The sequence below is a fragment of the Crocodylus siamensis genome, chromosome 1 (assembly GCF_052110815.1).
Source record: "Crocodylus siamensis isolate JL-2025a chromosome 1, ASM5211081v1, whole genome shotgun sequence".
Classification (NCBI taxonomy): domain Eukaryota; kingdom Metazoa; phylum Chordata; order Crocodylia; family Crocodylidae; genus Crocodylus; species Crocodylus siamensis.
Genome location: NC_143395.1, coordinates 427,454,490 through 427,465,493, shown reverse-complemented (window position 1 = coordinate 427,465,493; position 11,004 = coordinate 427,454,490). Strand labels below are relative to the sequence as shown.

At 63.6% G+C, this 11,004-nt stretch overlaps 1 protein-coding gene across 3 annotated transcripts; it reads left to right on the top strand.

Annotated features, from left to right (window-relative positions):
• Positions 1-38: 38 nt before the first annotated feature.
• On the top strand, positions 39-10,983 carry MPV17 (mitochondrial inner membrane protein MPV17). Of its 3 annotated transcripts, XM_090031318.1 has the most exons (8): positions 39-71; positions 347-438; positions 6,323-6,438; positions 7,517-7,609; positions 8,358-8,453; positions 9,647-9,679; positions 10,124-10,176; positions 10,762-10,983. In XM_090031318.1, exons 2-8 carry the CDS (start codon positions 354-356, stop codon positions 10,829-10,831), a joined length of 546 nt encoding a protein of 181 aa, XP_089887444.1. In that variant the 5' UTR covers positions 39-71; positions 347-353; the 3' UTR covers positions 10,832-10,983. The 3 variants fall into 3 exon arrangements, with proteins under 3 accessions (XP_089887444.1, XP_089887443.1, XP_089887445.1); XM_090031317.1 differs by lacking the exon at positions 39-71 and having other exon boundaries at positions 91-438; XM_090031319.1 differs by lacking the exon at positions 39-71 and having other exon boundaries at positions 91-438; positions 5,839-6,438.
• Positions 10,984-11,004: the final 21 nt, after the last annotated feature.

Below are 11,004 nucleotides of genomic sequence, written 5' to 3'. Positions count from 1 at the left end.
GCTGGGCTTCCGGGGGGCGTGTCACTTCCCGGCCGGCCCGTTTTTGACGTCACTGCTACGTTGTAATTCAGGTGAGTGAGTGACGCCACGGCGGGGGCGGGGGGACACCACGTGAGCGGCCGGGAACAGGCCCCGCGGCTGCTGACTCCGGGCGGGGCGGCGTGGGGCGCTGTTGCCATGACAACGGCTCAGTGACACCCCCCCCCCCGAGACGCCGCCCCCCCCCCCCAGCGGGGCGAGACCTGCACCCCCGCGCGACCCGCCTCGGCCTCGGCCTCCCCCACCCCTCCCCCGGGCCCGGCCCCCTTCCCCCCGGGCCCGGCTGGGCTGACGCGCGCTCCCGCAGGCCGGACATGGCGGCGCGCTGGCTGTGGCTGTGGCGGGGCTACGGGCGGCTCGTGGCGCGGCGGCCCTGGACAGTGCAGATCACCACGGCCGGTAAGGGGGGCGGGCCCGCGCCACGTGCGTGTCCGGACCCGGGGCGGGGAGCGGCGCAGACCTCGGCACTGCCCTTCCCGGCGGCTGCGAGTCCCACGAGGTCGTCCCCCCACCCCCAGTTTGTGATTTTCAGGACGCGGGGCAGGGGCGGCTGCCCCCCGTCCGGAGCTAGTGCTGAGCCCCTGGGTAGTTGCACCTGCGCCTCCCTTGGCCCCTGCCCTGCGGGCAGACACTTGGTCTCCCCTGGCTCTGGCACCTGCTGACAAGAACCGGGCCCTCAGCTCCCCTCCTGCTGCTCAGGTCGAGATGGGTAGGCGCTGGGACGGGCTGGTGCAGATTCATTCTGGTAACTGCCTCAGGTGGTCAATACCAGCAGTGTCTGGAGAGGCCCAAGGGGTCAAACCCACCTGGGGAGGGGTGCAGGAGTCACCAGCGGGTGGCAGGTGCAGGGGGACTCCAGGTGTGAGCTCAGGGGCCGAGGGTGCCTGGTCCTGCCCAGCCCCAGAACTAGACCTAAGGTTCCTGGGTACCGCATCTGGTCTGACACCCCCGCCCTCCCTCGAGAAGCCAGCAGCTGCAGAGGGCTCGGGGAGGGCTGAGAGGGGCTGAACCCATGGGGCTCAGAGGAGGCATAGGGGGGATGCCCTACCAGCCAGGCTCGTGCCAGCTGCTCTCCAGCCTGCTCTGGGCTCCCCAACGTAAGTGCCTCACATCTGCCCAGGGAGCTGCTGGACCTTCCTCTCACTGGGTCGGGGCCTGTGCAGGGAGCAGAACAGCCCTGCCCTGCTGCAGGATATTATGCCACTGATTTTTGCCCAGAGCCCTCATGGGCGGTGAGATGGCAGCAGCCCAGGGGAGCTCTGGACTTGGCACAGGGCACCTGGGTTCTGTCCCTAACTCAGTCACAGGCTGGCTGGGGGACCACAGGGACCAGGAGCGCAGGGCAGCCCCTCTGGTAGTGTGTCTGCAGCGGCCACATGATGGGGCCATGCCCCACAGTAGCTGAGTCACCCAGGTGACCTCTGCAAGCTGTAGACGGTTGGGCTGATCCCAGCCCCATGCGCAGGTGGGTGTAGGTTCCCAAGGAGTTTTCCTGCCCCTGAACTAGCCAGCACAGGAAGCGGTGGCCCCCCTGCCTGGGCCCCTGTCCCACACACCTGGGCAGGGAGCCCCAATGCTGGGCCCTGCCCTCACACATGAAGCCGTGTGCTGAGCAGAGCATGGCACATGTGTCTGTGAGCACCTCCTGTGGGTGGGGCCTGCTGATGGCTCTCAGCCCCCACGCTCAGCACCCTGCCGGACCAATTTAATCTCCCTAAAAGGGTTGTCGCCTTGCCACTTGCCCGGAAGGTGGAATAAATCGTGGTGCTGGCACAGGGCCAGGTGTGCCAGCCCAATCACGCAAATGTCTCCACCAGCCTCAAGGACACACTGCCCCCTCCCAGGCCCCCCTCCCTCACACTGCTATCAGCTCATTCACCCCCTGGGAGGCACAGCCCTGGGGAGAGCAGCTGGCCTCAGGTGCCCAGGTCCCATCCTTGGAGTTGGCTGGAGCTGGGGCCAGGCCCATGGAGTCAGAGGCAGGTGCCTGCACTCTTTGTGGCCAAGGGGAAGGTCATGCCTGCCGGTAGAGGTGAGCATGCAGCTTGTGGGGTTGCTGTAGTGCACCAACTAGCTGTGGTGCATGCCACCAGCCTGGATGTACTCCCTGCCCCACTGCATGGAGCAGGCGTGGGCTCGTGACAGAGCGTATTGTGCACATGACAGCTCCTTCCCTGCAGCAGCCCACTGTGACAGGCATCTGCTCCTTCGCCCAGCCTGGTGGTAGCTTCTTGACCATGGGTTTGCCTGTTTTGTCCACGTGTGCCTGTGCGGGGCTTGCAGGGCCCTCTGCAGGCCCAGGTGAGGCACAGGGAGCAGGGGGCATCAGGGCTGTCTGCAACGTGGTGCCCTAGATGTGAGGTCACCAGCACAGTCACCCCTAGTGCCTGCACCTGAGCCCCCCACTGCAACCAGGAGTGCCCTCCCCTGAGGAACACTCCTGCTGCCAGGCAAAGCTGTTCAGCCTTGGCCTCGGGCAGGTCTGGCAGTGGCCTGGCTGTGTGGGTCTCATAGTTTCTAGGGTTGGAAGGGACCTGAGTAGTCTGACCCCTGCCATGGCAGGAAAGAGTACTGGGGTCAAACGACCCCAGCAAGGTGTTCATCCAGCCTCCTCTTAAACAACCCCAGGGTAGGAGCCAGCACCACTTCTCCTGGAAGTTGGTTCCAGATCCTAGCCGCCCTGACCGTGAAGTCGCGCCTCCTGATATCTAGCCTAAATCTACACTCTGCCAGCTTGTGACCATTATTCCTGGTCACTCCTGGTAGTGCTCGGGGGAACAGGGACTCCCCCAATGCCTGCTGGTCCCCTCTGACTAGTTCGTAACAGGCCACTAGATTCCCCCTCAGCCTTCTCTTGTGGAGGCTGAACAGGTTCAGGTCCCGTCGCCTCTCCTCGTAGGGCCTGCTCTGCTGCCCCCTGGTCATGCGAGTGGCCTCCTCTGGACCCTCTCCATGTTGTCCACATCACAGGTCACAGGTGCAGTGGTTATGCAGGGCCCAAGCAGAGCTGCAGGCACTCAGTGTTGCAGTTGTGTCCTAATTCCCCTGGCCTGGGGCAGACAGTGCCTCTTACCTGGCCTCAGGTTGTGGAGCTCCTTGTGCCTGCCCACTGCACCAGGCTACCTTGCCCTTCTGGGGCCCATCCCCCAGCACCTGGGCTGCTGCTGCTAGCCATCTCTTGGGCTAGGCCATGAGACAATGTCAGTGTGTCTCTGGGGCACAGGAATCTCAGGATCCTGGGTGTGACTGGAGGGGGCTTGGGCATTGCCTAGCCCCACTGCTGCCTAGAGACAGGCCACGATGCTCCTGACCCAGTGCAGGCAGTTGCCCACACAACTTCCATCTGGCCCCGGCAAGGAGCCTGCAGAGCCCTGGGCAGCTGGTCTCGTTGACCTACGGCTCTGACATGAGGGAGACCTGGCCCTCTGCATGCTGGGTGCCAGCAGCTCAGAGGAGCCTGTGCACCTGTCCCTGATCATGGGGGGTAGTTCTGCCAGCCATAGAAGCAGGTTCTGCAGGACACAGCTGCACTGCAGAAACTCTCTTGCCTCTGCAGAGTGTCTAGCTCTCGGAAGCAGGCGCCTGTGCCTGGGACCATGGCTTTGTGCTGTGGGCTGTGGAGGCTTCTACTTTGGGGGAGGCATGCAGTGGGGCCTCCCTGCCAGGGGCTGTCCCTTCTGCCCCAGGTTGCCAGGCTGGCCTGGGGCAGGTCTGATGTGCAGGTGGCTGGAGGCTCCATCTCTTCTCTTTGTGGACAGGCCTGGCTGTATGGGAGCTCCCTACCCCATGGGCTGCTTCTGCCATGGGCACGCAGAGGGTGTGGGTACCATGTAGTCCTTGGACCCCAGGCCTGGCTTACAGTGCAGCACCTCCTCCCTTGCAGTTTCCCGGGACCTTGGTGAAGGCACGGTAGAGCTACTGGCTCTCCCTTGTCCTGCCTGAGACCCTGGGCTGTGGCACTTGTTCCGTGGCCACCCAGGTCCTGTCCTAGCCAGTGTGGGCACAGAGCGCTGCCAGCCTTGTGAGCTTGCAGAACCAGGTGCACCCAGAGCAGGGCTGTCCAAGACCCCTCACTGTCACCCTATGGGACTGGCCTCATCTTACCTGCTGGGTGCCGTGGGGCTGGTGCCCAGAGAGATGCCTGGATATGGGGGCTTGCGGGGAGCTAGTATGTGGCAGCTAACCCAGGGGCTACAGCAGAGACCAGCAGAGCTGCGCCAGGCAATCACGGTGGGTGCTGACCACGTGCCAGCACATTCATAGATTTCATAGACATTAGGGCTGGAAGGGACCTCGGAAGATCATCGAGTCCAGCCCCCCGCCCAAAGGGCAGGAAGTCAGCTGGGGTCATATGATCCCAAAATTGCCAGTGTCCTCTGGTGACCTGGTTCAGCCTGCACCCAGGGCAGGCATCTCAGTCCCTGCGTCCTGCAGTAGCAGGGCCGGCAGGCCGGAGAGGAGGTGCAGGGGTGCTTCAATGTGTGTCTTGGGTGGGGAGTGGAGCAGCTGGGGAAGGCAGTGTGGGGAGCAGCCCATGGCTGTAGCCATGACCTTGTGGCTATGCCAGTGTGAGCAGCCATGGCGTTTCTGGTGAGGGCAATCTGCAAATGGATGGTGGATGATGATCTAATCGCGCCTGCATGCACCGCAGACACCGTGGCCTACTTAAACTTGGGTTGTTTCCAGACCCAAGGCCAGAATGAGAAGCAGCCGCAGCTCCACCAGGCACTGCCCTGAGCCAAGTGGGCCCCACGCACCTGGGCAAGGCCCCCACACCCCCCAAGAAGCTGGGGAGTCTGCCCTGGCCCTGCCTGCTCTACCTGGGATATCTACCCTTGGACTCAGCACCCAGGGAAGCCTTGGCGATCCCCGTGCCCTGGCTGTGACTTGGGCACAGCCAGCAGGGCAGCAGAGGCATCCCTCCTGGTCCCGCCAGCTGCCTGCCGGGCACTACAGCACAGGGAGTAGAGCCCCTGCAGCCCCAGGCTGCCTCACATCCCTTGTTCACAGGCTGCAGCTTGGCCTGTTGCTCTTGGCAGCTGCTATGCTGGCTACTGTTCTGCCCTAAGCTGGAGTTGCCCCATGAAGCAGCTTGTGGCCATAGATGCCATGCTGAGATGGGTTGGCTCTGTGCATGGGGGATGGGTCCACAGTTCTCCTGCCCCATGGGTGTAGCCCCCAACCTTCCCACTGCCACTGCCAGCCCCCTGCCCTGTGTCCATCGCACAGGGAAATCAATCAGGGCTAATGACCGACTCGCCTGGGCAATCCCTGTTCAGGGGGTGGGGGTTTGGCATTGGTCCAGGTGTGAGCGAGTGGTGAAGTCACCGCAGCGCAGGACATCCATCTCCACACAGGGGACGTGGGCGCCTCCTGGCACTGGCCCCGCATGTCCGTCACGCCTGGCAGGCAGCCCCATCTGCCTGCCTGCCCTTGCCATGAATGAGGCAGGCACAGCTGCAGCGTTCTCAATGAGTGTGGGATGCAGCCTGCTCCTGGCCTCAGGAGCACTGCCATGGCCCGTGACAGCTTATGGCTGGGTGCCCCCACAGGCCTGCATGTCCCCCTACCCCATGGGTGGTTGTGCTGGGGAAGCCTCCTGCCTTCCCTGGCTAGTGCTGGCCAGGGCCCTGGCAGCTTCTCTGGTAAGCAGCCCTTCCCCCCCAATCCGTTCCCCCTTCTCCACTCCCTGCAGCTGCCGCCTCTGTCCCGCATGGGAGGCTGACGTGGGCCCTGCCGTGCCTGCGCCCTTTGCTCTGGCTCCAGTGTCCAGCTCCCCAGAGCCTCTTTCCCTTACAGGGCTGCTGGAGCAGTGTGATACTTCCGAGGGCGCAGACCCCTGAGCAGATCAGCCTGCTGGCACCCAGCCCAGCCTCTTCTGCTGGGCTCAGGAAAGGCTCCGCTATCCCCCATGCAACCCATGGCAACTGAATGGTGACAAAGGACTCCTGACTGCTGGGTCCTGGGCAAGACTGATTCAGGCTCTGCTACAGCACTGGATTGGGGTCTAAGGGGCTAGACAGTCCCTGGGCATGGCAGATGTCCCCTGCTCTCGCAAGTGGCCAGGTTCTGGCAGGGCTGACCCAGCTGCAGGTCTGGCCTGGGTACCTGCCTATGGGCCCCACCAGCTGGTCTCCCAAGTACTAAGTCACTCTGCGCCAGTGACAGTGGGTTCACCTGCCTTGGATATCTGGTGCTGCCATGGTCTGGCCCAGCCAGGCAGTTCCCTGGAGGGGCAAGTGGGCACAGCCCTGTCTCATCACTGTGTCCGTGCTCTGCCCAGGGGCCCTGATGGGCGTTGGAGATGTGGTCTCTCAACAGCTGGTAGAGCAGAAAGGCCTGAGGGGGCACAGTGGCCGCAGGACCCTGAGGATGATGGCGATCGGCTTCTGCTTTGTGGTGAGTGCCCAGCCCAGCCTCACCTGGGCCTCACGGTGCCACCCTGTGCAGAGCTGTGGCCAAAGACCCCACCAGGGCTTTGGGACCAGAGCCTCTGGCATGGGCTTTGCCAGGCTTGAGGGGGTAAGGGGGATAAGTGAAGTCTCCAGGGCTAGGGAGGGGTCCATGCCTCTTGCTGTCCACTGGCATGGGGAGTGACATATCTTCTGCAGCTGGCCCCTGTGCCAGGCACTGAGCAGAGAGAGGCCTATGCAAGAAGCCTGCTCCCTGCTGTCCCACTCAGACACCCTGGCAGCCTTGTTCCTTGAGGCTGGAACAGCTCCCAGCTTTATTCTTGGAGCCTGGACCAGCCAGCCAGAGCCATGGGCAGTACTAGCCACTGTGGGTGCCCCGGTCCCCACCCCACTCCCTGTTCCTGCCAGGCAGCAGCTGCAGTGTTGAGTTTGGCTCTTTCTGGCTCCCAGCTGGTCCCACCCTGCTGCCCTGGGGCTCTACACCAGGAGCTGCCTGCCTGCCCCATCTTGCTGTGGCACTCCCCAGCTTGCTGCTTTTGCAGTAGTGAGTGGCTGGGAGCAGTGCTAGGCAGGCAGCCTCTGCCCCTTCCTGCTCCCAAGACCCCCATGCCCAGGACAGTGCCCCCCCCGTGAACAGGCGTATGGGGCAGGCAGCACCTGTGGAATCCAGCTGGGTGGTTGGGGCAGGGCCACATTGCCAGGGCACAGAGCACATCGGAGCCACCAGCCACAACTAGAGGAGCCAGGGACCAGGGTATCCAGTACACAGCTTACAAGCTACATGCCTTCAGCAGGGCCCTGCCATGGGGCAGGACAGGAACCAGCTGGAGGGAGTGTGTGTGGGGGGGGTACCCTCTGGCTGCCCCCAGGGACCGTCCTGCTGCAGAGGCTGCTTGCCCTGGCTGTGCCCATGGCAGGGCCTGGACCTCCATCCACTGGCCCTGGCTGTAGCGCTAGGAGCCATAAGTGCAGACAGGAGCACATGGTGCAAGCTGGTGCCCTCCCCTGCCCCATGGCAGTGGTGCAAGCACTGGTGGAGCCTGCTGACTCCCAGCTCCCCACAGGGCCCTGTGCTGGGAGGCTGGTACAAGCTGTTGGATCGGCTTGTCCTTGGCACCACAAAGACAGTGGCCGTGAAGAAGATGGTGCTGGACCAGGTGGGTGCTGCCTTCGTGGGGAGGGGCAGGGCTGGTATGCATGGGGCGGGGGTGGGCATTGCTGTGACCTGTGTGTGCAGGTGCCAGGTGTCCTCTGGGCTTGGGCAGGACCAGCCTCAGTCCCCCGCTGTGAGCCTCACAGCCCCCCTGGCACTGGAGGCATCGTTTCCCAGTGGTTCAAATACTCAGCACAGCAGGTCTTGCACTCCCTTCTGCTCTGGCCAAGTCCTTGGGGCTGTGCTGAGGGCAGAGGACTGGACCCAGCCCTTTTCCATTCAGCCCCACAGGTGCTGAGGCTGGGTGGCCACAATGCCCTGCCCATTCCTGTCCTCTGTAGGGGCAGCCCAAGTGCTGTGGGGCCATTTCCTGCCCTTGGCAATACACGCCCTAGCCCCACAGGGTGCTAGGAAGACCCCAGTGGGAGTAAGGGGGAGTCTCAGCAGAGGCAGGTGCTGGGCACTGGTCCCATGGGTGAGGGTGCATCAGGCACTGCTGTTGACTGTCTCCCAAAGCCATTTCCATGATGGCTCAGGCTTCCAGGTCTCCCAAAACCAATGCAAGCAACTCTGCTAGGACTGATGAGCCACATGTGCTTAGCCTGAGGCAGCCTGGACCCACCCCCTCACTCCCACCCCACCACCCCAGTGCTCCACAGATCCCCATTACCCATCTGTAGGGGCTGGGGGTCAGGGCACAGGGATGCTCTGGGCCAGCCCTGCCCTGTGGCACTCACCCACTTCCCCCACAGGTTGGCTTCGCCCCCATCTTCCTCGGCAGCTTCCTTGCCATCGCTGGTGCGGTCAACAGTTTGTCTGCAAAAGAGAACTGGGAAAAGATCCAGCGGGTGAGTCCCTGGGGCTGTGCTGGGGGCAGAGGGCTGGGCCCAGTGCCTTTGCATTCAGCCCCACAGGTGCTGAGGCTGGGTGGCTGCAGTGCCCTGTCCATCCGTCCTCTGTAGAGGCAGCCTGACTGCTGCAAGACCATTCCCTGACCTTGGCAATGCGGACCAGGAGGCCCCAGTGGAGGTAATGGGGAGGCTCAGCAGGGGCATCCCTTGGCCCCATAGGAGCAGGGGCAGGTGCTGGGCACAGGTCCCATGGGTGAGGGTGCGCCAGGCACTGCTGTTGGCTGCCTCTCCCAAAGCCATTACCCTGATGGCTCAGGCCTCCAGATCTCCCAAAACCAACGCAAGCGGCTGAGTCAGTGAGTCTGGGCGTGATTCACGGCGGGAACAGGTGACCCTGGTGTGAGTCATAGGGCCAATTGTCTGTCCCTCCTGGCATGGCAGGAGAGTGGGCCTCCCTGCCTGCACCCTCCAGCCCAGCACCCCCAGTGGAGTGGACTGCCCCCAACCTGCCCTGCCAGGACAGCATCCCCCTTGACTGCTGCAGCAGGCAGGCAATGGGCATCAGCCCCCTGTCTGGCTGCAGGCTAGTGAGCATGGCTGCCCAGGGCACTTGTCCACTGAGAGCTGTGGGCAGAGTCCCCATGTCCCCAGGGGGCCTGCCACTCCTACAGGCACTTGCTGGCAGTGTGGGGGAGCAGAGGTCTTGCCTGCTGCAGAGAGCACCCAAACCTGTGGCCAGATGGGCTGCCTCACATCAGAGTTACAGGGCCAGGGCGGTCCATCATTACCCCCTGCCCTGGGGCATGATCCTCTGGGGCTGGGCTGCACTGGGCTGGACAGGGGACTTCAGGGCAGGGCATCCCCCACACCCAGATCTAATCATGGTCCCCAGGTGCCAGGTACTTGGGAGTGAACCCTTCCTGCCCGTGGCTCTTCCATCCCCATCCAAAATCCAGACCTAGGTACCAAGAGCTGGGGGCTTGGCCCACACAGCATGGGGTGGGGGGTGCTTTGCTTGCCACAGGATGAGTGGCTGCTGCAGCCACATCCTAAGCAGCCATTCATCGGGGACCATAGCAGGAACCCTCATCCCCCACATGACCTCTGCAGGCCCCTGGCCTTGGGCCCAAGAGGGGTGGGGCTCGCCCAAGGGGCCACGTGAGCACTGACCAGCCCTTCTCTGCCTGCAGGACTATGCTGATGCCCTTGTCACCAACTACTATGTAAGTGCCTGAGGAAGGGGAGCGGGGTTGCGCCCAGGTGATCATGGAACAAGCGCTTAGACCTGCGTAGCAGGCAACTGAAAGCTCTGCCCCCCACTGGTGCATACTGGTTTCCAGTGGGCTGGCAGTGCACCCCCTGCACTATCACATGCAAGGCCCAGTCCACCCTGGGGCTCATGCTTAGGCATGAGGCTGGGTGCCCCCCCAGCCCCAGGGACTGGGCTCCACCATGGAGCCCACTGCTCCTATCACTGGTCTCCCAGCAGAAGCCTGCAGTGGGCTTTCCCCAAATCTGGTGGGAGGCCCAGGGAGGTGGGGTAGGAGCCAGTGCTGGGGTGGGGGAAATGGGCAGGAGGGGAAGGGTACATGGCCACACCACTGCCCCAGGGCCCTGGGGTAGGGTGAAGGCCTCCATGCCCCTCAACCGCTATGCCTCTCCCCCAGATCTGGCCGGCAGTGCAGGTTGCCAACTTCTACTTCATCCCCCTGAACTACAGGTATGAGCAGGTCACACTGCACCCTCCCACTGCTAGCCCAGCACCCTCCTAGCCCAGGTGCCTTCCCCTTCCTGCACCCCCTGGCCCTGTCCAGGCCTCCAGGCAGAATAACCCCATGCATCCTGTCCCCTACCCAGCCCAAGCACCCTAGCATGCCTTGTACCCCATGCAAGTCCCCCCACACCTGCCCCTCCTTCCACTGGCCCAACACTTCCCAGCTGCCCCTGTGCCCCTGGCCTCCAGCACCATGACCCTTAGGCCATTGCTCCTTGGACCCCCAAACCATGCCCCAAGCCCTGTGCTCTAGCCTACATGGGGGGAGGGTGGTGTCCTGGCACCTACTCTGTCCCCTCCTGCCCCTGCCCCAGGGAGATGTTACATCCTGATGGTGGGGGTGGCTGGGACTTGTCCCACTGGGAGCCTGGACTGCTGCCTGGGCTGGGGAGAGGGACCCTGACCCTTGGGGCATCAGGGCAGGAGACTGGACCCCTCCCTGCATGGGCTGGCTTCCCCAGGACCCCAAGCTGCTGAGCTGACACAGAACTGCCCCACTCTGACCTCTTGGCCCCTCCTGTCTGCCCTCAGGCTGGCCGTGGTGCAGTGTGTTGCCATCGTGTGGAACTCCTACCTCTCCTGGAAGGCGAACCAGCCGTGAGCCCCCGGCACATCCCACATGGCTGCCCACACGCCTCTGGTGGCCCCATGGCCTGGGCCCCACTCCCTCCCCCCCCATGCTATGCTGGTCCTCAGGGGTCATCTGTAGCATGGCAGGGGCTGGGAGCCCCCTGGCAGGTCCACCCCAGCCAGACTCAGCCAAGGGGCAGCACA

Bases quoted from the DNA above. Each gene is read 5' to 3' on its own strand.
- MPV17 (XM_090031318.1), top strand. From the start codon at position 354: ATGGCGGCGCGCTGGCTGTGGCTGTGGCGGGGCTACGGGCGGCTCGTG. The intron at 6,439-7,516 runs GTGAGTGCCCAG...AGCTCCCCACAG, and splicing joins CGATCGGCTTCTGCTTTGTG to GGCCCTGTGCTGGGAGGCTG. The intron at 10,177-10,761 runs GTATGAGCAGGT...GTCTGCCCTCAG, and splicing joins TTCATCCCCCTGAACTACAG to GCTGGCCGTGGTGCAGTGTG.